The sequence below is a fragment of the Nymphalis io genome, chromosome 28, assembly GCF_905147045.1.
Source record: "Nymphalis io chromosome 28, ilAglIoxx1.1, whole genome shotgun sequence".
Taxonomy (NCBI): domain Eukaryota; kingdom Metazoa; phylum Arthropoda; class Insecta; order Lepidoptera; family Nymphalidae; genus Nymphalis; species Nymphalis io.
The window spans coordinates 688,066-713,579 of record NC_065915.1 but is presented as its reverse complement, the minus strand read 5'-3'; the positions used below and the strand labels follow the sequence as shown (position 1 = coordinate 713,579).

The following is a 25,514-nucleotide window of genomic DNA, read 5'->3' as shown; positions in this document are numbered from 1 at the left end:
TGATACAATTTGTGCCATTAACAGGATCGCGAGAAGCAGGAGGCGCTCCGTCTCGCCGCCAAGGAGCTGCGTTTCATAACCGTCGACTACGCACAGGGGCAGGACATCGTCAGCTCGCAGCTCGTCCGACTCACTGTACGTACCGCCCACCATATTACCGCCTCACCGCCTCACCGTCGAACCAAATTATTTATTTAATGTTACAATTATTTTAATGTTAATGTTTGTTTTAATAGACTGTTTTGAAATACTATTGATAAATTTTGTTAGATACTTCAATATTAAAAATAATGATAGACGAATTGGCAAAATTTGAAAATTACGGTAAATCGAAAAAAATGCCATGAAATGTAAGCGAAGTCCGCTCCCCTGGAGCGTCTCTTATCGTAACAGGAGAGCGCCCGGCAAGCGACGTCGAGCGCCACGCAGCTGATCACGTCGGCGCAGAACGCGACGCAGTACAACTCCAACAAGTACTCGCAGGTACGTTCGTAATATTCGATGCACCTATGTTAGTACGGATAGCAAAAAAAAAATTTAATTTTTTTATTAATGAAATTAACTTTTTTATTATACAAGTAAAAGTATGTAAGAGACTAGTCAACCGCGCAGTAGAGTAGTATCACAGTCCGCCAGCGTGTCGCTTACCCGTCGCTCGCGCAGGAGAGCCTGCTGTCGGAGTGCGGCGCGCTGGGCGAGCTGGTCCCGCGCGTGACGCAGGCCGCGCGCAGCGCCGCCGCGCGGCCCGCCGAGCCCGCCGCGCAGCTCGACCTCATCACCGCCGCCGAGAGCTTCCTGCAGGTGGGCTAAACTTATATGGGCGTGCTACTGTTACCGAGCTCCTGGGCAGTGAGAATTTACTCTTCTATTGTTGTTTTTTTTAATCAAAATTTTCAATTTTTTCCAATAGCCGAGCGGTCACGTGATCCAGGCGGCCCGTGGAGTTTTACCTACGATCAGTGACGCCCCGACCGCTAAACAGCTGGCCGACACCACCCACCAATTCACTACCAGCTGTGCTGACCTTAGGTGAGGTTTAGCTCCCACGATATACATTAATTTCTAAATATTTTAAGAAACATCGTACTCGGACACTCGTCAATTACGTAAGGAGGATTGTTATGCGATTAGAACGCCCTCCAAAATTAGTTTTTATGCGATCGATTCCATTCTTATTGAATTCTCGCACCGGGAATTCAGAATTTCCATACATATCTTTTAAATTAAACTATAAAACCGCGCGTGACATCACCAGGTCGGCCGTGAGTCGGGCTCGCGTGTCGTGCAAGGGGCTGGAGCTGGACGCGGCGGCGGAGATCATCCGCAGCCTGCAGGCCGAGCTCGACGAGCTGGAGGAGGCGGCGCGCGCGCTGGAGCTGCGCCCGCTGCCCGGCCAGACGGTACGCACGCACCACTATGCGAGTAACGACCACGTAAACCCTACAGCCGCGTCTAAACGAAAGCGTCGGCGCAGGCGGAGTGGGCGTCCAGCGGGCTGCAGAGCGCGGGGCGCAGCGCGGCGTCGGCGTCGGCGGCGCTGGCGGGCAGCGCGCGGCGCGGCGAGGGCGCGGCCTGCGCGCGCGCCGCCGCCGACCTGGCCGGCGCGCTGCGGGCCTTCGCGCCGCCGCTGCGCGCCGCGCTGGCCGCCGCGCCGCCGCCCGCGCGCCCCGCGGTGCTCGCCTCGGCCCGCCACGTGCTGCACTCCTCGCTCACGCTCGTCGAGACCGTCAAGCACCAGCTGGCGAGCTCCGAGGAGGTCGACACTTCGAGAATCATGGCGATGGCGAAGGACGTGTCTCAGGTACGTACCCAAATGAATATCTTATTAATCGCATTGTGTATAAAGAGATATTGTGACGGTGTCCTCCTGACCAATTTTGGGATTTGACCGTTGAGTCCTATATTAGAAACGAACGAGTAATAAAATGGAACACCCTGTAGCTACACAAGTGACTACTGAATATTCCAAGATAAGAGATATCGAAATCGGTAGAAGTACGAGCTGGATGGACCGATGAGGCGGTTCAAGATAGTATAATATATATCATATTTATGTATCCTAGGGCATAGAACAGACGATTGAGGCAGTGCCGTCTCACGCGGAGCTGGACGCCGCCATGGAGAGCATCAACCAGACCCTGGACATACTCGACATGGGAGAGTTCCCGCTGACAGACAAGAGCTACGGGTAACTATGATCATACATAGTTATATATTCTAACCTAATGTAGGAGGAACATATTCAAACATAATAACTATGTATATAGCCCAGCAAATAAGTACTTACCGGACGTTTTGTTAAACACGGACCGCTCTCTTTCTGTCATCATTGATTTGACATTTGAAAAAAGAAGACAAAGCTTTGTTTAACTATTTACTCTTAAATAATTACAAAGTAACATTAATAGGTAAAACTGTTAATGTATACCCTAATTAGTTAATTAATTAATAACACGAGTGAGTATTGGAGAATTTTTTTTTGTATAGAATAGGAAGGTGGACGAGCATATGGGCCACCTGATGGTAAGTGGTCACCAACGCCCATAGACGTTGGCATTGTAAGAAATGTTAACCATCGCTTACATTACCAATGCGCCACCAACCTTGGGAACTAAGATGTTATGTCCCTTGTGCCTGTAATTACACTGGCTCACTCACCCTTCAAACCGGAACACAACAATACCAAGTACTGCTGTTTGGCGGTAGAATATCTGATGAGTAGGTGGTACCTACCCACGAGCTTGCACAAAGCTCTACCACCAATATACCAGTTTTTATACAGACTAACTATATCTTGGTATAAAAATAAACAAATCTCAATATGAAGCACAAATAATTATCAGTTATATTTTAACCTAACTAATAGTTAATTTGATATGTCATTAGTATATTTCGTACAATCGATATTTGAAGACAATACAGCCATTAATGTTTAACCTTCTTGTTTTTAAGTTGGTTTAAATTACAAAGATGCATTGCTTGACGAGCCGGTTGGCGTGGTTGGTAGACACTTGCCTTTCACGCCGAAGGTTGTGGGTTCGATTCCCACCCAGGACAGACATTTGTGTGCATGAACATGTCTGTTTGTCCTGAGTCTGGGTGTTATTATCTGTATAAGTATGTATTTACAAAAGAAAAGTAGTATATGTAGTATATCAGTTGTCTGGTTTCCATAGCACGAGCTCTGTACAAGCTTAATTTGGGATCAGATGGCCGTGTGTGAAAAATGACCCAGGATATTATTATATTATTATTATATTATAATACACCCGTTAGTAAATTCAAGCTCGCTGTAAACTAGGTTTAATATTATATTTTAACTTTTTTAGTATAAGTATGTTTGTTTATTTGTATACCCTTCTGGTATCGACAAAAGAGTTACAAACCTTAGATTTATATATTCTATGCGATTTGCTAATAACTCAAATATATTGTGTAGTTAAAACAGTTTTTTTTTATAATACAAAACTATTCCACTTAAGAAGTTATATACACTTTTTTTATTTCCAAAGTTCGCATAACTACTTCCACGATATTAAAAAAAAAAAACGTCATTATATGGCGAATTGATAATAAATATTATAGATATTATTCAAGATCCCGGCCAATGATATCGTGTTAAATCAATGTTAAACTTGTCCATACGCCTTTACTCTTGTGGTTGGAATAGCTATCATTGGTGCTTTTGTAATTATTGTTTTTGGACAAGTAAATTATTCTTTTTATTCTGCTCACGTACATGCGGTTGCGTGTTCTTTGTAGATAAAATGGGTAATAAAAAATAATCAATTTAATAATATTTTAACAACTGCGAGATGCATCTTTGTTATTTAAACCAACTTAAAAACAAGAAGGTTAAACATTAATTCACGATGTATATTTTTTTCAAAAACCTCACAGCTTGTAGTAATATATGTTTAATTGAACAGTTAAATATAATAGGTATGTAATAATAGAGTTATCCTTTCGCAGCACGCTGCAGAGCGAGCTGAACGGAGCGGCGGCGGGGCTGAGCGGCGCGGCTGCAGATGTGGCTTCAGCCGCAGAAGGGGGGGACCTGGCGCCCGCCGCAGAGACCTTCCAGCACGCCTTCGACCGCCTAGCCGCCGTCTGTCTCGACATGGCCGGCCAGACTGAGGTACGAGCCGCATTTAATAATAAAACGAGCCGGTTGGCGTGATTGGTAGATACCTGACTTTCACGCCGAAGGATGTGGGTTCGATTACCACCCAGGATAGATGTTCATGCACACATTTGTGTGCATGAACATGTCTGTTTGTCCTGAGTCTGGGTGTAATTATCTATATAAGTATGCATTTACAAAATAAAAATAGTATATCAGTTGTCTGGTTTCCATAGCACAAGCTCTGCTTAGTTTGGGATCAGATGGCAGTGTGTGAATAATGTCCCAGGATATTATTATTATTATTAATAATAATCTATATATTACTTACTGAATGTCGAAAATCTACCACCGATTCTGTTACACGTATCACAGAAGAATAAATTTTCAATATTAATTTAAATGTAAAACTGGTAAAGAATGGCAAGAAACTAACATGAACGAAGGACTTTAACCATTCTATTTTTATGTTAACAGGAAACAGAGAGTCGTACGCAGATGGTCAGTTCGCTAAAGACGGTCACCATCAACTCGTCCAAACTCCTCGGCACCGCCAAATCAGTCAGTCAGGTTGGGTTATATTTATTAAATAATAACTTTAACAGATTTTTCGTTACTGACTTTGCTCGAGTCAGTCAACAAGTATATACATTATCCGAAGGGATAACTCCGGATAATCCCAATTGTAATTTACTTTTATGAGAATCGTTAATGTTCTAAAAACAGGATTTGACACGACCGAATGCGAAGAACCAGCTGACGGACGCGGCTCGCGCAGTCACCGAAAGCATCAATCACCTTGTGAGTAAATATTTGGAACTCTTTGTAATATGAGACCTCGGACTTTGCTACCGCAAAGCTCGTATCAACAATCCGTTCTAACAGTTAAATCGAGTACTAAAAGCCTTATGCGATGCATTTTTTATGGAAGAATGGCCCTTCGAGCCGCACGTATTTTCGAGTGATGTCGATGAGGTAGTCATAATCCGCGTGCTCGCAGGTGGACGTGTGCACGGAGGCGGCGCCGGGGCAGAAGGAGTGCGCCGCCGCCATCCGCAGCATGGAGAGCTGTCGCCCGCTGCTCACTGCGCCCTCGCAGCCGCTCAGCGAGCTCGGGTACTTCGCCTGCCTCGACGCCGTCGTCGACCAGAGCAAACTGCTGAGTACGTAATCCTGGAGTTTGAATAAAAATATTTAAAATAGTGTAATATCGTCTACGATCGTAGAATAGATTCTTAAAATATATTTGCCTCGTCGCAGGCGAGGGCATGTCGGGCATGGCGAGCGCCGTGAAGAAGGAGGAGGCCGAGCCGTTCGCGCGCAGCGTGGCCGGCGTGGCGTCCGCCGTGCACGGGCTGGTGGAGTGCATCGCGCAGGCCGCCTACCTGGTGGCGGCGTCCGACGAGACGTCGACGGCGGGCCGCGCCGGGCTGGTGGACCGCGCGCAGTTCGCGCGCGCCGCGCTGGCCATCGAGCAGGCCTGCGCCACGCTGGCCGAGCGCTCGGCCGAGCAGCCGCGCGTCATGGCGGCGGCCACGGCCGTGGCGCACCACACCAGCGCGCTGTGCAACGCGTGCCGCGCCGCGTCGGCCCGCTGCGCCGAGCCGCGCGGGCGGCGCCACTTCGTGCAGGTGGCCAAGGACGTGGCCGAGTGCACGGCGGCGCTCGTCAAGGACATCAAGGCGCTGGACGCCGACTGGAGCGCCGCCAACCGCGCGCGCTGCGCCGCCGCCACGGGCCCGCTGCAGGACGCCGTGCGCAGCCTGCGCCAGTTCGCCGACAGCCCCGAGTTCGCCGCCGTGCCCGCGCGCATCTCGCAGTCCGCGCGCGAGCGCCAGCAGCCGGTGCTGGCCTGCGGACGGTACGCCCGCTCGACCGCTGCGATAGTGTATCCACTGACCGTCTCTTCCGTTTGGCGATTTCGTTAACATTCGTTCCTGTCCCCGCAGCGACATCATTACGTACTCGTGCGCGATGGTGGAGGCGGCGCGGGCGCTGGCGCTGGCCCCGACGGAGCGCACGCAGTGGCACGCGCTGGCGGCGCACAGCAAGTCCGTCTCCGACACCGTCAAGAACCTCGTCGCCGGCATACGGTAACGCGACCCTCCGCTCTCTTCTGACTTACTACATTGAAAATATACAAATAAAATACACGTTAACGTTTAATAGCGGGCTAAACGATGTTTTACGTTTGATTTTTTATACGTAACAGGGAGATGGCCCCGGGTCAGCGAGAGTGCGCGACCGCACTGGACACGCTCAATAAGCAGCTCCGCGAGTTGGACCAGGTGGCCTTGCAGGCTGTGGGGCTTGAGCTTCAGCCGAGACATGCTAACACGCTGCAAGGTGAGCAATTACATTAAAAAAAAACTTTTTATTAAACAGTGAGGTAGGCCCTGTGAAGGCCAACTGTGGGGAGGCATCATATCGTTTATCAATTATTTTACCAACAAACATTACTCAATGTAGCATCATCTGGTTCAAAGGATAAGTAATTGAAAATTACAAATTTTTGGATTCCATGTTTAATATTACATTAACAATGTAGGGAGTGACTAACTTGTCGTGGCGATGTGACATTTACCATTAGGTACATTATTGGTCCTTAAGGTTGTCATCCGATTAGGATTCGTAGTAAAAAAAGGATTTTTCTTTGTATGTTTGTTCTTCAATTTAAACGTTCTATGTTGACCCTAATTTTACTCATTTAAAGTTGGAACGCGCGGCAGATTATATTTTAAAAATACCCTGTGGAGTGGTTTTTTTCTACGCTGTTTTATACTATCACAGCTAATTCAATATTGTGTGCTTACACACCAGGTTACTCCGAGCAGATAGAGAACAGCGCCGCGGAGATGCTGGACAGACTGGAACCGCTCCTCGTGGCGGCTCGCAGCGAGGCGGAAAACCTGGGACACGCGGTCGGGCAGCTGGTGACGTACGCCGAGCCACTGGTGAGCGGCACGGCGGGCGCGGCCTCGCACACGACCGACTCGGCCGCGCAGGCGGCGCTGCTGCAGCACGCGCGCACCGTGCTGGAGACGCTGGCGCTGCTCGTGCACGCCGCCAAGCAGTCCGCCGGGAACCCCAGGGTGAGCGCTCGTCTCTCTCTCACAAAACATACTCACAGAAAGGTTCCTAGTAACGCCCCCCCCCCCCCCAGGCGACGGCGGCGCACGGCGAGCTGGACGCGCAGGGCGGGCTGGCGCGCGCGGCGCTGGGCGAGCTGGCGGCGCACGTGCGCGAGCTGAGCACGCAGCGCGGCGCCGTGGGGCCGCTGCTGGACGCCGTCGCGCGGGCCGTGGCGCGCCTCACCGAGCACCGGTACGGCCGCCTCTCTCTCTTGGGAAGTCGTTAATAACTCGGTTTGACAAGAAATCGAGTATTTACAATTCCGAATTCGTGGTAGTTGTACCTTTACAATGGATAAGTAAGTGCGACGCTTGCTTATTGAATGGAGGAATTAGAATCGGGCGAGCGTAAACAGAATACACAACAAGTAGGTTATTTACAAACAGCGTCTGTCCGTCTAAATATAACCGCGACCGAGTAGCGCGCGGTTAAGGACGGCGTCTCCGGCGTTCTGCTATTTTAAGTTGAACCAGTTGCAGTTGATCATCGAGCCGATTTCATTTCTCCAATACTGTATCTAATAACAACCTATAAACGTCCCCCTGCTGGTCTCCTTTCCTCTTAAAAGGATGTTTAGGTTTTACTTCGACGCGCTGCTCCGATGCGGTCGGTCGGATTTGTTCACGATGTTTTCCTTCCAGCACGAGATGAATTATAAACACAAAATAAATATATGAAAATTCAGTATTGCGTCCCTGGATTTAAACCCGCAAACATTGTAATAAATATATTATTAATCACGATATCGAAATAAGTAAGAACCGACGGACAAACAGTTTCTTAGAATGCTAATAAATCTATATTAGTTAATGATACAGCGCTTAGGTCATCGATACAAACTCGAGACCTGGCTGAGTGCCAAGCTCGATCGGTGTTATGAATTAACTAGTGCAATTTTCGGGTTTTTTCGCCTTGTTAAATATATATAAATATGAACACCGCCCACTACTGGGCTAAAGCTTCCCCTCCCTTTGAGGTTTAGAGCTTATTCCACCACGCTGCTCCAATGGCGAATTGGTGATATATGTGGCAGAAATTCCGTTAAATTAGACATATGCCAGTTTCCTTAGTGCAAAGTTGCTTATAAGAACTTTAAAGTATATTTTTTGATATCATATGCCGTAAAAATTGATCTAAAATAATAATTATTATTAGTCACCATACTAAAAACGCATAAAACTATTATTACAAAAAATAATGCTATAATTAAAATTCGTATAACAACTATATATAGTAATGGCGCCAGTAAGTACTAACTGAACACTTCGCGTCATAACCTTCCTCAACTAAAATTAACTTGCATTCGGAATTAATACTGTGATTCTTATTACAGAAGTGTGTTTAGGTTTTAGAGGTTACCGTTAAAGGTTTGTGTAACGCATTTACAAACAAATGTATTTCTTAGCGTTATACAAAATAGATTCGCTTAAAAAGTGAAAAAATAAATTTAGATTTTTGCTTTAAAAGACCAATTCGAAACAAGATAAACATCGTTTGTTACGTATAAACAAATACAACGTAAAGCTTAATAATATTAGACGAGCCGGTTGGCGTGGTTCGTAGATACTTGCCTTTCACGTCGAAGGTTGTGGGTTCGATTCCCACCCAGGACAGACATTTGTGTGCATGAACATGTCTGTTTGTCCCGAGTCTGGGTGTAATTATATATATATCAGTTGTCTGGTTTCCATAGCACAAGCTTTGTACAAGCTTAATTTGGGATCAGGTGACCGTGTGTGAAAAATGTCCCAGGATATTATTATTATTATATTATTAATATTTTTTGTTGAATAAAATATATCGAAATCGTAGTACCGCTAATAAAAGTGAATTCAATCTAATTAGTGCAAGTGACCTCATTACGGAGCATCTGTACGTGTGCGTTGCGCGCGCGCAGTCCGCGCACGGTTTGCGTAACGAACGCTTTTAGTGTCAGTGTCAAGAATGAAAAAACTGTTTGTATTTATTTTTAATATTATTATTTTATAGCGTTATTCGTTGTTACTCGTAATAAATGTATATTAAATATATATATACATTATAACATATGTAACGTAATGTAATGTAATTTGAAATTTCAAAAGTTTAAGTGGTAAAAAATGCATTATTTGACACACTTACTAACCGGTGTAGTTCGTTTATTTTAAAATATAAATTAAACACATGAAAATTTAGTGGTGCTTACTCGGGTTTGAACTTTGAATCATCGGTTAAGATTCTCGTATTCTAATCACTGGGCCATCACGGTTGACTGATGTACTTGGTTTAGTAATGTGCTCGTAAAGCACCTCTAGTTGATGTGCGAAGCGAGAAGTGAAAACGATTGTCATCTCGTTTCCTAGAAGCTAATACACAAACATCGCGTCATAACTACACGATAGTGTCTAGCTTATAGATTTGAGCTACCTAGATTGATAAGTCTAAATATTAGAGTTCGATGTCTTGTTTCAAACCGCGGGTCGGTTAAACGGTTATTGCGGTTTTTGACATGAAATAGTCAATAGTGTAATAAATAATAATAAAGTACTTGTTGTCTACATACACACAAATATTCATCATATAAAGAGCGTACGTGGGTTACAGTTGAAATAGATTATGATTGTATTGACGTGTTTATCAGGATGTCACTGATTGGTAGCTACGACGAGACGGACTCGTTTGTGGACTACCAGACGAGGATGGTCGGTGCCGCGAAGGACATTGCAAGATTGGCCACAGATATGGTATGGATACGCCTTTTGCGTTTTAAAAATTAGTTCAATATTATTTAATTATGTAAAATCTTAAAACAAAACTATGTTCTGATACTCTAGACGGCAAAATCGGCCACGGAACCTTCCAAGCTGGTGGAAGTCGGCAACGAAATGTGTGGGAAGTATGAGAAGCTAGCGGCCGACAGCGTGGGCGCCTCTGCCACCACTCCCAATGCGGATATCGCCAACAGGTGACCACTTGGCTATATCTCGATTTAAGTGGTAATAAGCATCCAGTGACTATATAATATTCGGTCCTTCGAGCCGGATAAATGAGCTTTTTAATAAATTAGAATAGGGGCGTCATCTAAAAAGATAAGATACGCTATGAGTCGTTGTGTCGCAAGCTAATGGTCGGCATGACTCGGTATCGCGCAGGATCCGCGTGTCGGCGGTGGAGCTGGGCGAGGCGGTGTCGGAGCTGGTGCGCGCGGGCGGGCGCTGCCGCCTGTCGGCCGCGCCGCCGCAGAGGCGCGCCGTGGCCGACGCCGCGCGGGCCGTCAACGAGAAGGTAGGCCGGCAGACGGCTTGAGGCGGACTCGTGTAAAGCAACAAACATCAAGTCCGAAGTAGCGATCAGTAGTTGCTGAAAAAAAATTACAACTTCGTGAATTATGCACCCTGACGCAGTACGATAACTGCCCAGATGATAATTAAAATTATTGATAATAAATCAGTTGGGTGAAAATCTTAATTTACTGAACGAATATCTTTTCATTATTATACATCATGAGAAATATTAAACGAGTTAAAGTCCATTAAGATTCTGTAAACGTGAGTGATATGTCAGGCGGTGGCCGTGCTGAGCGCGCTGCAGGCGGGCTCGCGGGGCACGCAGGCCTGTATCGACGCCGCCGCCACCATTGCCACTATCCTCGGAGACCTCGACACCACCATACTCTTCGCGAGTGCAGGTTATATATATTTTATTCATTTGTAATTTAACATTAATATAAACTGTGAATTTACTCTTTATGTGGATGTCAATCGGACGCAAGGAAAATTATATATACACGTATTGAGCAGTTTTTTTTAAGATATAGCGATTGTTCGTATTACTAAAACTAGAGGTTAATATTTGGTCCTAATTTGTACATTTAAAATTTGGTTTCTCATAGAATAGTTAAATGAAATGTTTTTTAAATTATATAGGCACACTTCAGTCGGACAAGGAGGGCGACACGTTCTCCAACCATCGGGAAAACATCCTCAAAACTGCCAAGACCCTGGTCGAGGACACCAAGACCTTGGTCGGGGGTGCGGCAGGTAGCCAGGAGCAGCTGGCCGCTGCAGCACAGAGTGCAGTCAGCACTATCGGTTAGTCTCTTTTATATAAATATAACAATAAAATGTCCAATTGTTTACATTACACCGTTTAGTAAATTCTCACAATGAACATAAGTTATATTTCCTTCAATACGAAAGAGATGATGGAATGCAAAGATCTTAATTAAAAATCGTGGGCTCAAATCCAGACAACGATAATTTCACATACGGCGACGATTTTAATAAAAATCTACCCCCTTTTTAAACATCCACCTTCCCTTTGAGTAACGGGTGTGTGTGCGCAGTGCAACTGTGCGAGGTGGTGAAGCAGGGCGCCACGTCGCTGAGCGACGGCGGCGCGGAGCCGCAGGTGCTGGTGCTGCACGCCGCGCGGGACGCCGCCGCCGCGCTGCGCGACCTGGCCGCCGCCACCGCCGCCGCCAGCGGCAAGCACGTCGCGCACCCCGACATGCAGCGCCTCAAGCACGCCGCCAAGGTGCGCACCCCCCCTACCTTACCTTACCTTATCTTATCTCCCCGCGACACTATACTTGTGATCTGTGAGGTGAGTAGACGCCACCATTAGCTGCAGTTGCAATCGAATCGGTAGTATTTTTTTTATTATTGAGAAGCACTACTCACTGTGAAATGACTAAGAAATTAATTTTGACAACTATAAAACTTATCTAGATCCTGTATATATTCGATTTGGGTTTAATATATTTTATCTTTCATTTTATTTGAAGTTCTAGGTTCTATCACTCACTCTACGTACGCGAGTCGTTTGATGTTTGTGTTCGTCTCTGTGTGTGTCAATATTGGACTTTCTTGCCTTGTAGCGTTTGTCGGATCCGAAGCGGTGGAGCCTCCCGATCAAAACTAACACTATACCTAGAAGCAGGAGACGCTCTATAAATATAAGAGATTACAATTCGTGCGATTCGGAGACGGATATATTCCAGTCTGATCAGGAGGACGAGCTTATAAAACTTCTAGACTATTCTAGTCACGACGATGATGTCTCGCCGACGATATTTCACGACAGTTGTGAGGAAATGATCTCGTATATAGAGAGTAAAATGTTAAAACCGTCGCCGAGACTCAGCAACGACGATGTCAATATGAGATATAACCTGACATCCAGGAATAGTCTATTCGATATGGAGTGGCGCGTACTGAAATACGGGGAGAGTATATTTTTGGGGGAGCTCCGGAAATTGGTCGATCTGTGTGTTGATTCCTTCGATAAAGCCGATAATAGAAAGAGAAGGAACGCCCAGGATGGTAGTAAAACTAGCTCAGATCTAGATATCGAGATGAAAAGGTTGTCGCAAGTTATGGACGATTTGGATTGGCAGGACGTTGTAAATGAGAACGTTAGTACGACAGTGACGACGACTGTACACAGTGTGACCAAAAGACCTAAATTTGAGAAGCCTAAACTCAAAAGTCCAGTGTTCAAAGTAAAAAAGGTCAAACCGATTAACTTAACCGTCAATGTGGAGCTCACGGCAGAACCGAAATCAGCTCAAAATAATATCAAAGATCAAAAAGACGATATTGAAGTAAATAAAGTTGAAATTCATAAAGATAATAAAAAACATTTTTGGAACATGTTCAAAGATGATACAGAATGGTGGAAAGCTCTGGCGAAACGTAATTTAGATAAAATGGAGGAAACGAGACGTGAATTGGAACGTTTTAGTGGACACGAGCTGGTTCTGGGCGAGATAAAGACAGAAATAGATAAATATGAAAGGGAGAAAGAGACATTGCAAAACTTTATCGAAGAAGTCGACAAATCCAAAGCAGTTAATAAAGATTTAGAATACGACCAAAAGTATGAAGATATGGTCCTGAAATTAATAGAATTCGCTAAGAAAGATTTCATTTATAAAGGATTCGATCCGCTCATTGAGAAATTGAAACTTTTATCCAATATACACGTTGAAGGACGAAAGAGAAAGCTCGTCAATATTGAGGAAATACTCAACGTTTATACAAAGATTGATATATCAAAATACACATACGAAGAACTGTGCTTATTGGAGAAATATTACAAAGAAATTATCAGGAAATACAAAAGCGAAACGCGTCGAAAAGAAAATATAATTCCCATTGTACACGTAAGTAGAGAAAAGGTCACACCATCAGCTTCCCCAAACTTTGCCAAAGAACATTTCAATCGCAACTTACTGACAACTATAAACGATTACAGTACACGAACGATCTCAAAGAATACGTTAGAAAGAGATAACAAAAATAATTTGGAAATATTCGATCTCACGCGAACTTACCCGAGCGAGTATTACGCAAACAACTGGTGGAAAATTTACGAAGACGTTCTCAAAAATCGGGAACAGCAATTCGGCAGCATAGATAACTGGTGGAGCTTCTATGAAACGATATTAAACAGAAGTGATACGAGTGATGACGAATTGAGACGAATTCGCGCGATCGTCGAAAGTAGACTAAGGAAAAGACCGAATAGTCGAATGGAGGAGCAGCTAAGGATGTTAGACGAAGTGAAGAACGCGCGGTTCCACGAGAGCGAGGACGTGGCGACCAGCGGAAACGAATCGGTCAGAACTGATACATTGGTGTACATTAACCGCTGACAACGCACGGTCGATCTAACACGCGAGCGAGCACGCGATGGATGGCATGCTGTTCGAAAGCTTTCATCGTTTCATCGTCATTTTAACTTGTGGTGTATGAAGATGTTTTCATTATCAATAGTTGTTGAAGTTCCAATTGTTTTTTAATGTTTCTTCAGACAAAAGTACCACAATTTTCGGCCAGTTATATAGCGTCGTAGCGTACAAATGGAATGTAATCTCTGATGTTAAGTGGTCACCACCGCCCATAGACATTGGCGATGTAAGAAATATTAATCGTTCCTAACATCGCCAATGACAAACCTTGGAAACGAAGATGTTACGTCCCTTGTGCCAGCAGTTACACTGGCTCCCTCACCCTTCAAATCGGAACCCGACAACACCAATAATTTTTGTTTAGCAGTATAATATGTTATGAGTGGGTGGTACCTAGAAATATTTTCATTCAGTGTAAACATGATACAACAGCTTGCAGTTACTTGAACGGACTTTTATATTTTATCTATTGTATTCGATTTAGGTGTTTTGGATTAAGTTTTAGTAAACATTGTCATTGTCAAAATAATTGGAACTTAAACCGCTTCATCCATTCACACCACACCACACCGCTCGCTCATCACAGGATCATGCGATGACAGAAATGTGTTTAGCTGTCTGTCTGTTTTGTGTGCACACTTGATACTTGCTCACTTTGATGTTCCTTGTTTATACGTCCTCTATATGAACTTATGTAGATATTTATTAAGAAATTTTTGAAATATATATTTTTTTGTATATAAGTCCAACTTCCCGAAGCCCCTTCTCCTAAACACATTTCACCCTTTCAGCCATTCATATCATGGTATTTTTGAAAATCATCGAGTGTAATACTAAAAGCCACAAGCTTTTTATTAACCGACTCCGAACGAGGAGGTTATGTCACAGCGGAGCTTTGGAAGTCCAATATTGACGTACATTCGACGAGCTTTTTATATTTATCTATGTATCTATGGTTGAAAGCTTATGGGTTTCCCGCTATGGCATGAGCTTTTTCGCACTGGGTGTATTTTTTTTTTCTTTAATTTTTTTTTATTTTGCTGTTTTGTTTTTTCAATGTCTGCCCTAACTTAGTTGGCAACCCAAAGCTTTTGTAACTATTAAAAGTGTATGTACAGTTTATATTCGTAAATTTAAAAATAAAATTAAATATTTCTAATATGTTCCATTCTGTTAATTTATATCTTTTGTATTAGAAAATATGTTTTCCAAATAAGAAGAATCGTTCGCCATCATGTACTTTGTCGTATAAACATTAAAACTTATAATTCGTATATATAGGTGATGGTGACCAACGTGACGTCACTGCTGAAAACTGTAAAGGCGGTAGAAGACGAACACACACGCGGCACCCGAGCCCTCGAGTCCACTATCGAGGCTATATCTCAGGAAATCGAGGTCAGCTCAGCTTATAATAGTAAAAAATACTTCACTTCACGCACACACTCGCAGCGTCCGGACAACCTTATTCCTGTTCGGAACCCGTGCACTGAATTGAAAAACGTGTCCTCCCGTGCGCAGGTGCTGATGTCGCCGGCGGCGCCCAAGAGCACGGCGTCCGTGGAGGAGCTGATGCGCTGCACGCGGCTGATGACGGCCGCCACCGCGCGCGCCGTGGCCGCGTCGGGCCAGGACCAGCTCGTGGCCGCCGCCAACCTGGGCCGCCGCACCGTGCTCGACATGCTGGCCGCCGCCAAGGTACGCGGCGCGGCCCGGCCCTCGCCGGCGCGGAGGCGGCGGTACTCACGGGTCGCGTGCGCAGGGGGCGGCGCACGGCGCGGAGACGGGCGAGCTGCGCGCGCGCACGCTGGCGGCCACGCGGGCGGCGGCCGAGGCCTACCGCGCGCTGCTGGCGGCGCTGCTGGCGCCCGGCGCGCGCGCGCAGCTGCCCGAGCTGAGCCGCCGCGTGGCGCGCGCCGTGGCGGACATGCTGGCGGCCGCCGACCTGCTCAAGGGCGCCGAGTGGGTGGACCCGGCCGACCCCACGGTCATCGCGGAGCAGGAGCTGCTGGGCGCCGCGGCCTCCATCGACGCGGCGGCTCGCAAGCTGGACGCGCTCCGCCCGCGGGTCACTCCCAAAACGCAGGTCAGCTCGGTCGGGTGGAATGTTAGTTTTAGAGTAATGTTTATCGTTGAAAACCGAAGCGTGCAAGAAAAAAAGCCAAGATACCGCGACGACGTCCGAAGAGAGTGAACGCCACGCGTCGGTGAGATATGTTTGATATTCTTGGTTGTTTTCGTATCACCCAGGAATCAAACATATTACCCATCGACCGTGGCAATGACGACGTGACGACGTTATATGAACATAGTGTGAAACGTAGTGTGTGTGTGGCCTGGTTTGTACTTTAATAAACACTGACTTATATCTGCTTTGATACAATATGTGAACGACTGTTAATTTTTTTTTTTTTTCAAATTGTTTACCATTGCACATTTCATTGAAATTTCATTGTAAAGTCAAAAAGAATAACGCAACATTTTATTGAATATGTTTACAATAGTTTAAGAAAATTACAGAGACGTTCGTCACCAACATGTGTTGGCAATTTATAAATTTACAATTTTAGACTAATTGAAATCATCTATTTTATCTCTTACATTTCTCCGATCTAAAATAGCAAAGATAAAGTTTCACCGAGATCAAACAAGAGATTTCAATTAAAAATGTGTGCACGAGTAGTGCACGATTAGAAACGTGTTTTGTTGTTTTAATACAAATGGTCCTGAGATTATTCTCAGAAAATATTTCATGTATATAACTTATTAAAGTTTAATTAATATAAAAGACTATATGTGTATCTCGATTAGGAGACGGACGAAAACCTGAACTTCGACGAGATGATCCTGGAAGCGGCCAAGTCTATTATTGCTGCGACCTCCGCGCTCGTGAGAGCCGCCTCTGCCGCTCAGAGGGAACTCATTGATCAGGTAACGTTAACGAAATCCATGTCGTCACATAGACGCAAAATAAGATTACATCGTGGGAAACAACTGGCTAAGCTTATCAAGCTTATATCGCTATCTGGCTAATATGGTCTTGAGATCCAAGTTTTAGCTCTAGTACCTCAGATAATAGACGAGTAGCCATCGGTGTTACGTCTGTTCTATAGTGAGGGAATCGATACTGCACACTTATGCACTATTTTCTCTAATAATAACAATAATAACTGTTTTCTCCACTTTACGCGACTCGCGATTAGTCGCCGCGCACGATATCCGGTCACAAGGACCAGTAGTATATTACGTCGATATTTTTTCAGGGCAAGGTGGCTCGCCGGCCGGCGTCGTCGTCGGACGACGGTCAGTGGTCGGAGGGGCTGGTGTCGGCGGCGCGACTGGTGGCGGCCGCGGCGCACGCGCTGGTGGAGGCCGCCAACGCGCTCGTGCAGGGAGCCGCCTCCGAGGAGAGACTCATCTCCAGCGCCAGACAGGTCGCCTCCTCCACGGCGCAACTGCTGGTCGCCTGCAAGGTGAGTCACAGCTGACGATTGTAAATTCTGGTATACCTAGATTAGTCTAGGTATACCAGAAGCACAACAGTAAATATGAAAAATAGAAAAAAGGTACATCTTCACGGTTAACTTCCGCGGCCGCAGGTGAAGGCGGACCCCACGTCGGAGTCCACGCGGCGCCTGCAGGCGGCGGGCGCGGAGGTGATCCGCTCCACCGACAACCTGGTGCGCGCGGCTCGCGACGCCATCACCTGCGACGACGAGCGCAGCCTCGTGCTCAACCGCCGCATGGTGGGCGGCATCGCGCAGGAGATCGACGCGCGCTCCGAGGTGCTGCGCATCGAGCGGGAGCTGGAGGAGGCGCGCGGGAGGCTCACCGCCATCCGCCAGGCCAAGTACAAGCTGCGCGACACCTCGGGCGACGACACCGACACCGACCACCCGGGGTACTCCAGCGACGCCTCGCCCGGGCCCGCCCACAGGTGCTCCTCGTTTATTCATTTTACGGAGCGACTTGTTTTAACTCCGACTGAATTTGAAATTGTTTCTTTTATATTTATTAAAAATCTAGAAGAAAATATATCGAACGAGACCATCGTTTGCAGATTCAAGACCCCGAACAGCAGCTTCGCGAACACGACGTACAGTCCCAACAGCACTTACACGTCGCAGCACACCACGCAGAACGTCACCAACAGCAGCCAGCACGTGACCAACCTCAGCCAGCACGTGACCAACCTTAGCCAGTCCGTGCACGGCGCGCCCACGTCGCCCACGACGCCCACGCAGCGCGCCCACCCTCAGACCACGAACGGCTACCAGCGCGACGACAAGCCGCGCAGCCCGTCCTTCACCAGCTTTAGGCCCCAGGAGGAGACCCCGAAGCAGAACTACGAGGGGTTCACGACACGGTAAGTTTTATTTGTTAAAGTTTCAATGGTCAAAATTTAATTTTATGAATAATCTAAATTCAATCTTATTTTGCATTGAAATACTTTTAAAATCATCTCAAAAATAACATCGCACTAGAATTTTAACTTGCTATTAACTAATTACTTTAACAATTCCTTCTTAAAATTAAATGAATCTTTTTTATACAGAAATTAATTAATCAAGAATAATATAATAATTGATTATTGCTTAAATGATGAAATATATATATATATTTTTCATTATAAAAATTAAATTTTGACTGAAACAGCTCAACCATAATACCTCATTAACATATTTCTAATCATATGCTTCTCTTACACGCTGCTGGACATCACAAATAGATGATTAATATACTTCTGAACACCCTGTATAAAGTGCCTTCAGACTTATGATCAGTGCCTATACATTAGATTAAGTTTAGTTTGTAATATTCATTAGTATAAGTTCAATTAAAATATTGAATATCTCGTAAAGTGTTTAATAACACGCTGTATAAGCGACATTTAATGTTTTAAAAATTTAACATTTATATGGATTATTATTCAAAATTGTCTACGCATTGTTACGATGAACTAATTCGATGTAATTGGCCAATTAAATACAATAAAAAATCCAAAAAAAAAATGTATAATAATAATAATTTGACAATTTCGATGGAGTTTATAACATTACAACATAAGATGGTATTCTTTTTTATCTATGCTACAGTTCTATCTGAGCATGCTCTTTACCGCTTAAAACTGTAAGGACCAGGTTTATAATATAATTCGAAACTTCAACGGTTCAACGACCTCGAATCATTTAAAACTGGTTATGTCGATAAATCGCGATCATATACCTACACACATGCACACGCGCACACAGAGATCCATTGTATAAACATAAAGCGATAGCTTTAAAAATCAAAATGCTCACATAAAAATGTTTGTCAAGACACTACCAGTATGAGTCGGTTAAAAACGTTTCGAGGTCGTAAACGTTGAATGCTGTCGGTGTAAGAATCTTCAAAGAATCTTTTAATTAACATTTTCTATCATAAATGTGCAAAGGGCCTTCAGTATAAAAGCTATTTCGTGAACGCCGCCGGGTGCTGTTTCAAGCTCAACTCTATGGTAAACGTATGACGTGAAATTTGGATACTAAAAAATTTTAAAGATATTACACATTTATAGAATCAGCGAGATTTAATTGATTTGTTGGTCGGTTTAGGTGTCTAGTGGCTATCCTACTTATGTATGTGCTCCCTCCATAATAGAAACCACAGCATCCATCTTATATAACTTCTTTTTTTTTAAATATATAGACTAGAGCTTGACTGTTATCACACCTGATGGAAAGTGATGATACAGTCTAAGGTGGAGCGCGCTTGTCTAGTAAAAAAAAAACTAAGTAACAGCTAATATGATAAATAGTAAAATTCAAACTAAAAACATTTAGTCAAATGTACTGAAGGTCTTTTCGAATTCTGCTCCGACTACACTTTCCACGACGTATTTTCCGTAGTTTACGTTCAGTTGTTTCGTTTTCCAGAGAAAAAACAACAAATGACAGAACGATGGGATCTAAGTAAGTCGTTGACTATTGTATGAACGGCGCTTTACCCCGAATGTTTTCATTGTCTTGTACCCTTGACGCGCTTGTGTCGAACCGTATCGAAAGTCGCGACGCAGCATCAGTCGGACACGCACGAGTCGTCTCCATTAATATCGCCGTGTTTTGTCTGCTGCGCCGGAACTTTTTATATGTCGTCGAAAGATTACAATCGCGTCATATATATATATATATTTTATATAAAATACATCGTTCTGTACATATTTACGAGTTTATTTAAATATAATTCTATGTGTTCATCTTTATTTCCTATCTTTTTTTTTCTCTTAACGCATCTAATTCAGATCTAAACAAAAACTCGCATCGAATTAAGCTTTTTAAATGACTAAATTTTTTAATTTAATTTAGCTTTTTATTATAATTAATGAATTCTCTAATTATTAATAATAATGTAATCAGACATGTACGTACGTTCGTTGTAATACGATGTGTCCGCTTACACGTGACGTAGCGACGCCGTAGCTACTAACAAATTTAATGTTTTTTGTTTTTTCCCTAACCTGCATGCGGGTGGCTGATGTAATATTAGGACGAGCATGACCGAGGAGACGGTTGTCGTCAAGTCGTTGCAACTGCCGGAGGTTCGTACGGCCTATTTGATAGAGGAGGGCGAGACGGCCGAGAAGATATTCTACCGTCGCGAGAGACCACCGCCGCCACCACCGAGGCGCGTCTCGCTACTAAAGTACGAAGACGAAGCTAGTTCGTGATTTTGGTTCGTTCTAGACTTTTAATATACGCACAGGGGGGGGGGGGGGGTGTAGCACGTCGAAGTACAATCATGTTCAATATACAAATGGGGTGTTAGATTCATGACATGGACGACAATTTATCATCGATTACTTGTTTTAATAACGTGTTTCGTGTTTAACAACTGAGCATGGCATGTCGGTGTCGGTTTAACATTCTCGGGTTGTGGGATCATAATTGTTTTCATACTAATAACCTAACTTATGGTATAATAGAAGGCGGTGATGACATTTCAGCTACGAGACGAGACTGTACGACACGCCGCGACCCATCAACGAGTATTACGCGAAGACGGACGAACAACGACACTTTGAATCCACAAACCAATATTATAAGGAACAGAAGTTCGGCTACGACGCCCCGAAGGCGCCGATGAGCCCCAAGTTCAATGCACGCGATCTTAAATTCGACGATAAACCCGAACCCATTTATTCTACACTCAAAAAACCGACTTCCACATTCGATGGTGTCGGGCAGACATTCTCTGAACACCAGAAGTCCACCGAGGCGATACCCGGTGGCACCAAGCAGTCGGAATTCACCGTGAAGAGCGAATCGTATCAAAGTAACCCAAAGACGGAATTCTTCAAAACGGAAACGCGACAAGAGGTCAAGTCCCCGTTCGCGACTTCGACTCCATCGAAATTCGACAAGACGGACTACACTGACTTCTCCAAAAATATGGATATCGTGAAAGCTCCCACGCCGGAGTACGAAAGAATATCGTCCCCCTATGGCAAAGACGTCCATAGCTATGGTGGACCGAATTTCTTCGAGGAGACGACAACGGAAGTCAAGGAGATACCGAACGGTACCCAAAAGATTACAATGACGAAGATATACAGCTCCTCGCCGGTCAACTTGACGACCACCAACACGAAGTATGAACCGATAAAACTCGAAGGGATCGACGAATTGTCGAAATTCGATAACGATTCGAGATACAGCACGCTCGACTCTCGCTTCAATACGTTGGAGTCGAAGATGAGCTCAGACACGAGTCGCTCCTTCATGAGACCCTCGGAGTTTCAGTCGTCCGACTACCAGGCGACCACCAGCACCACTGCGAAGAAACCCTCCGATTTGGTAAAAGAGATCGATAGCTTGGACAAGAAATTCTCCAAGCAGACGATCACGTCCGAAACCATCGAGAGGAAGTCGGTGATGACCAGCTCGCACAAATCGGAGACCAGTTCGACGGTCACCAAGAAATTTGGGAACTTTTAAAGGTTTGAGAATTGGTATCTGTGTCGCTTGATGTTTGAAATTAATTATCATTTTACGCATTCGTAGTTCTGACCTTCCAAACTACAAGACATCCATTAAATTGTTATTGGTTTTGTGTCTAATTTTGGTTCAATCATTGTATGTGCACTGTGTCTGTCTCGTGTTATTCTAAAAATATTAATTCTTAAAGTGTATTGTTTTTGTATTGAAATTAGTCTGGGCAGTAGTTTGTTAATCATAATAATAATAGGGATATTATTAACACGAGTTATTTATAACGAATACAGTCGGTGCTGCTAGGTTAGATACTCAGTGCCTAAAGGTCTCGAATTAAGATTTGAGAAAAATATATTTAATTATATTACGATTTAAATACAATTTCGGCCAGGGGTAACATTTATTCCATCATCATAATATTTAACATTTCTATTTAAAATATTTATTTATAAACATTGCTATGTTATTTATTCTACTTATTCATTTGGAATCAGTGTACGTCAGGTTTAGAGTTTAAAAAAACCATCGTCCTAAATATTAATAGAAGGTATTATATATTTAACCTATTTTAAAATATCCTGGCCGATTATAACTCACAAAGTGTAATTCTTCGGAATCCTTACTACAATTGCCTTAATTAAAATAATTTATGACAAAATTTATATACTTACCGATTATAGAAAACATACATAACTGGTTTATAATATTTTATAAAAGCAATTGTGACTGTTTATCCATATAATATAGTACTACCAACAAGTAGACGATAGACTTTCCTAAAGTCTAGATAGTGTAATTCTCTGTAGGGGGGTGACTGATTATATTTGGAAGGTAATTTCTGATCCTTTATATTTTGTATCGCCCCAATTGTCATATATCTAAAGCACTAAAAATCATTATAATTGGAAAATATTTTAATATTATTAAAAGTCTCATACTGTGCCTAAAACCGTGAGTGCCACGTAAATTTAAATACGGTAGTGCCTTGAAGAGAATTAATAAAAAATATATTGTTCCATTTTTAAATTTGACAGATTAAACAAAGGATTATATGTGGAGTGTGAAGTTCCATTAAAAAAATTGACTAATAAAAAAAATGTTTACAATTTTTGTTTATGAATAAGTTATGTGGTAGATATTTTGTATATCTACTCATATTTTTTTTTAAATTCTATTAGTGTTAACGTGTAGCATATAACAAGTGCCATAGACAGCCTTAATATAAATGTATATAATATAATACGAAGTACGTTTAGTATGTAGTGATGTTTGGTGCAATCATTTATGTGACTCAAAATTTAATATAACTAATGAGTATGATTTTATTTTACTAATCGAATTAATATATTTAATATTGTGATTTCATAAGCTGCCATTAAATTATAAATAATTTGTTATTTTTAAAAAATAGTTTCGTTTATACGTACAGCAACTTAAAGAGCAAATGTTTAGTTATCAACAACCTCAAACAAATAATTTAATATTTAAAAAAAAAGTTGAATACAATTATTTCTTTTTGTTTAAAACTTAAGTAACATTGTTTAAAGATTTCGTTCAGTAATGTTTTGTCATTGTAAAAGTATACTTTCTAAGAATTTAATTAATAAAAGTAACTATATAACTGAATTATCTGTCGTTTTCAGCAGTGGACTTTTAAAAGCTTATGAAATCTCTTAAAATTAACAAAATGCACGATTATTTATAAATGTTAGAATGAAGTTTAAATAAAAATAAATATATAAAAAATATTATGTATTTTCTTTGTAGAAATGTAGTGACGTCATCGACGAGTCTCGTGAGCGTCTCGACAGATTATAAATAATATTAAGATAACAAACGGTGCCTTAACGCAGCTTATTTATTTGAAAATAATAATTTTAAGTATAGCGATGCCCGCGTAAGCGATACGTCCACTGAAGGTATGGAAACACCAATTATGGTAGATTTAAAAACATTATATTGTATATATATATTCACATGTTTGTTAGTGCAACAAACTAACATAATACTTTAAAGAAAAAAATATTTTTAATCTGTATTTAAAACAAAATGTCAGTTGATACAAAATATATAAACGTAGTATGTAATTGGTAGGTAAAAACGAGCCCTTTTCATACGAAATATATAAATAGCATTTAATCATATATATTTTCCAGTAATGGCAATACTGTATAATATATTTTCTATTTAAAGGGCTAACTATATTAACTTCGTTTAAATTATTGTTAAGAAATACTATTTCAAATGATAATGGATTGACTTGTAATAGTAACATGTTTATTCTCTGTAGCTAACGTTATTATAACTAGGAGTAACGAGTACTTTTATATCTGTATTCTATTTTGTATCTGTGTAAAATTGTAATATTCAATTCTGAATTACGTTTAATAAAATATTATAATTAATTAATATACTGTTGAAATTTTATTTTAAAACTTTATTATTATTATTTTTTAAATATTATATAATCTGTGTAAGTTGTCAATTTTTTTTTACATAGAAAGACGTAATTTCGAATTGAAATATAACTAAATATATTTTGTAAGTTTATAGTTCGGTATAATATAATCTCAGTATAATAAACCAAATAAATCTTGTACTAATTTTCAATATTTCCTTAGTAATAATTTAATCGGTTTGATTTTTGTACTAACGGATTATTATTTGTTAATATTATTTAGAGATTTTATCCGATCGAGCTCCGCCGGTAGTGCCACTTGTAGTTGGGCCATTGTATGACTTGCATCGCGTAATAAATATTTACTAATTATAACTGAAGTTTTATTTACGAATTCTAATGTCACCTGGAGTTGGTATTATTGGTAAACATATTTTAATTCAAATATGCACACTTCATTTTTATTACAAAACACAATTAATATATGTAAATATATGTCCTAAAACTTAAATATAAAAATCTATGCACTCTAAAAGTGCTAAATTTTGAATACTGTGACTACAGACCCTCTTTTTGCATAACTGCAATATAAGCATTAGAAAAAGTTTTGTTATGAATTTAAGTCGACATATTTATATGATATTGACTGGCTGACCCGGCAAACGTTGTTCTGCTATATAAACTATATCTACTGAATATTTTGGATTTTAACTAAAAAGTAACGAATTTATTGTAAATGTGTGTGTCTATGACAGAAAAAGGAAAGGAGCGCTGTAGACGATGACCGCCGATAAAAACAAAACACCAACCATTTATTTTCTCTATTCAATGTATTTCATTAATGTAATGGACATTTCCATTATTTGATTAAATGTAAAGTGAAAAAAGTAATATATTTTTATCCTAAAGCAGTTAACTAATTTCGAAAATCAATTGAGTGTACGATATTTTTTGTCAGTCCGTCTTTAGCCAACACAAATAAGCTCAATGGTTTGCCCACCCGAGAACATGCCACGTATACTTGTCCGTATGATAAACATGGTGTGCCCAAATCTAAGCCACAAACGGACATCGTTTGGCGTTGGGACTTATTGATTGTCATTATACATAAAGCACTAACCTGCAAATTTTTTTATGCGTTTATTTATTATTTTTTTCTTAGATTATGTCTACGGATTTTGTGAGTGGTGGCTCATCGTACATTCATCCCACATT

At 42.3% G+C, this 25,514-nt stretch overlaps 1 protein-coding gene across 7 annotated transcripts in view; it reads left to right on the top strand.

Moving 5' to 3' along the window:
- LOC126779274 (talin-1) overlaps nucleotides 1–24,674 on the top strand; it is a 79,655-nt gene extending 54,981 nt beyond the window's left edge. The window contains exons 25-58 of one of the 7 annotated variants that reach the window (XM_050503241.1): nucleotides 25–135; nucleotides 394–483; nucleotides 664–801; nucleotides 911–1,029; nucleotides 1,256–1,400; nucleotides 1,475–1,801; nucleotides 2,064–2,188; nucleotides 3,973–4,138; nucleotides 4,601–4,693; nucleotides 4,850–4,924; nucleotides 5,124–5,286; nucleotides 5,384–5,984; nucleotides 6,073–6,216; nucleotides 6,336–6,469; nucleotides 6,944–7,215; nucleotides 7,287–7,447; nucleotides 9,876–9,978; nucleotides 10,069–10,199; nucleotides 10,387–10,519; nucleotides 10,799–10,922; nucleotides 11,161–11,325; nucleotides 11,580–11,770; nucleotides 12,114–13,856; nucleotides 15,210–15,326; nucleotides 15,450–15,626; nucleotides 15,691–16,014; nucleotides 16,740–16,859; nucleotides 17,192–17,401; nucleotides 17,528–17,865; nucleotides 17,989–18,294; nucleotides 19,847–19,882; nucleotides 20,457–20,612; nucleotides 20,914–21,906; nucleotides 23,669–24,674. In XM_050503241.1, the coding sequence (XP_050359198.1) occupies nucleotides 25–135; nucleotides 394–483; nucleotides 664–801; nucleotides 911–1,029; nucleotides 1,256–1,400; nucleotides 1,475–1,801; nucleotides 2,064–2,188; nucleotides 3,973–4,138; nucleotides 4,601–4,693; nucleotides 4,850–4,924; nucleotides 5,124–5,286; nucleotides 5,384–5,984; nucleotides 6,073–6,216; nucleotides 6,336–6,469; nucleotides 6,944–7,215; nucleotides 7,287–7,447; nucleotides 9,876–9,978; nucleotides 10,069–10,199; nucleotides 10,387–10,519; nucleotides 10,799–10,922; nucleotides 11,161–11,325; nucleotides 11,580–11,770; nucleotides 12,114–13,856; nucleotides 15,210–15,326; nucleotides 15,450–15,626; nucleotides 15,691–16,014; nucleotides 16,740–16,859; nucleotides 17,192–17,401; nucleotides 17,528–17,865; nucleotides 17,989–18,294; nucleotides 19,847–19,882; nucleotides 20,457–20,612; nucleotides 20,914–21,904 (8,229 nt within the window). In that variant the 3' untranslated portion in view covers nucleotides 21,905–21,906; nucleotides 23,669–24,674. Of the gene's footprint in view, nucleotides 1–24; nucleotides 136–393; nucleotides 484–663; nucleotides 802–910; nucleotides 1,030–1,255; nucleotides 1,401–1,474; nucleotides 1,802–2,063; nucleotides 2,189–3,972; nucleotides 4,139–4,600; nucleotides 4,694–4,849; nucleotides 4,925–5,123; nucleotides 5,287–5,383; nucleotides 5,985–6,072; nucleotides 6,217–6,335; nucleotides 6,470–6,943; nucleotides 7,216–7,286; nucleotides 7,448–9,875; nucleotides 9,979–10,068; nucleotides 10,200–10,386; nucleotides 10,520–10,798; nucleotides 10,923–11,160; nucleotides 11,326–11,579; nucleotides 11,771–12,113; nucleotides 13,857–15,209; nucleotides 15,327–15,449; nucleotides 15,627–15,690; nucleotides 16,015–16,739; nucleotides 16,860–17,191; nucleotides 17,402–17,527; nucleotides 17,866–17,988; nucleotides 18,295–18,657; nucleotides 18,975–19,846; nucleotides 19,883–20,456; nucleotides 20,643–20,913; nucleotides 21,907–23,668 lie in introns of those variants that run through there. The other 6 variants (XM_050503235.1, XM_050503236.1, XM_050503237.1 and 3 more) reach the window with 6 other exon arrangements.
- Nucleotides 24,675–25,514: the final 840 nt, after the last annotated feature.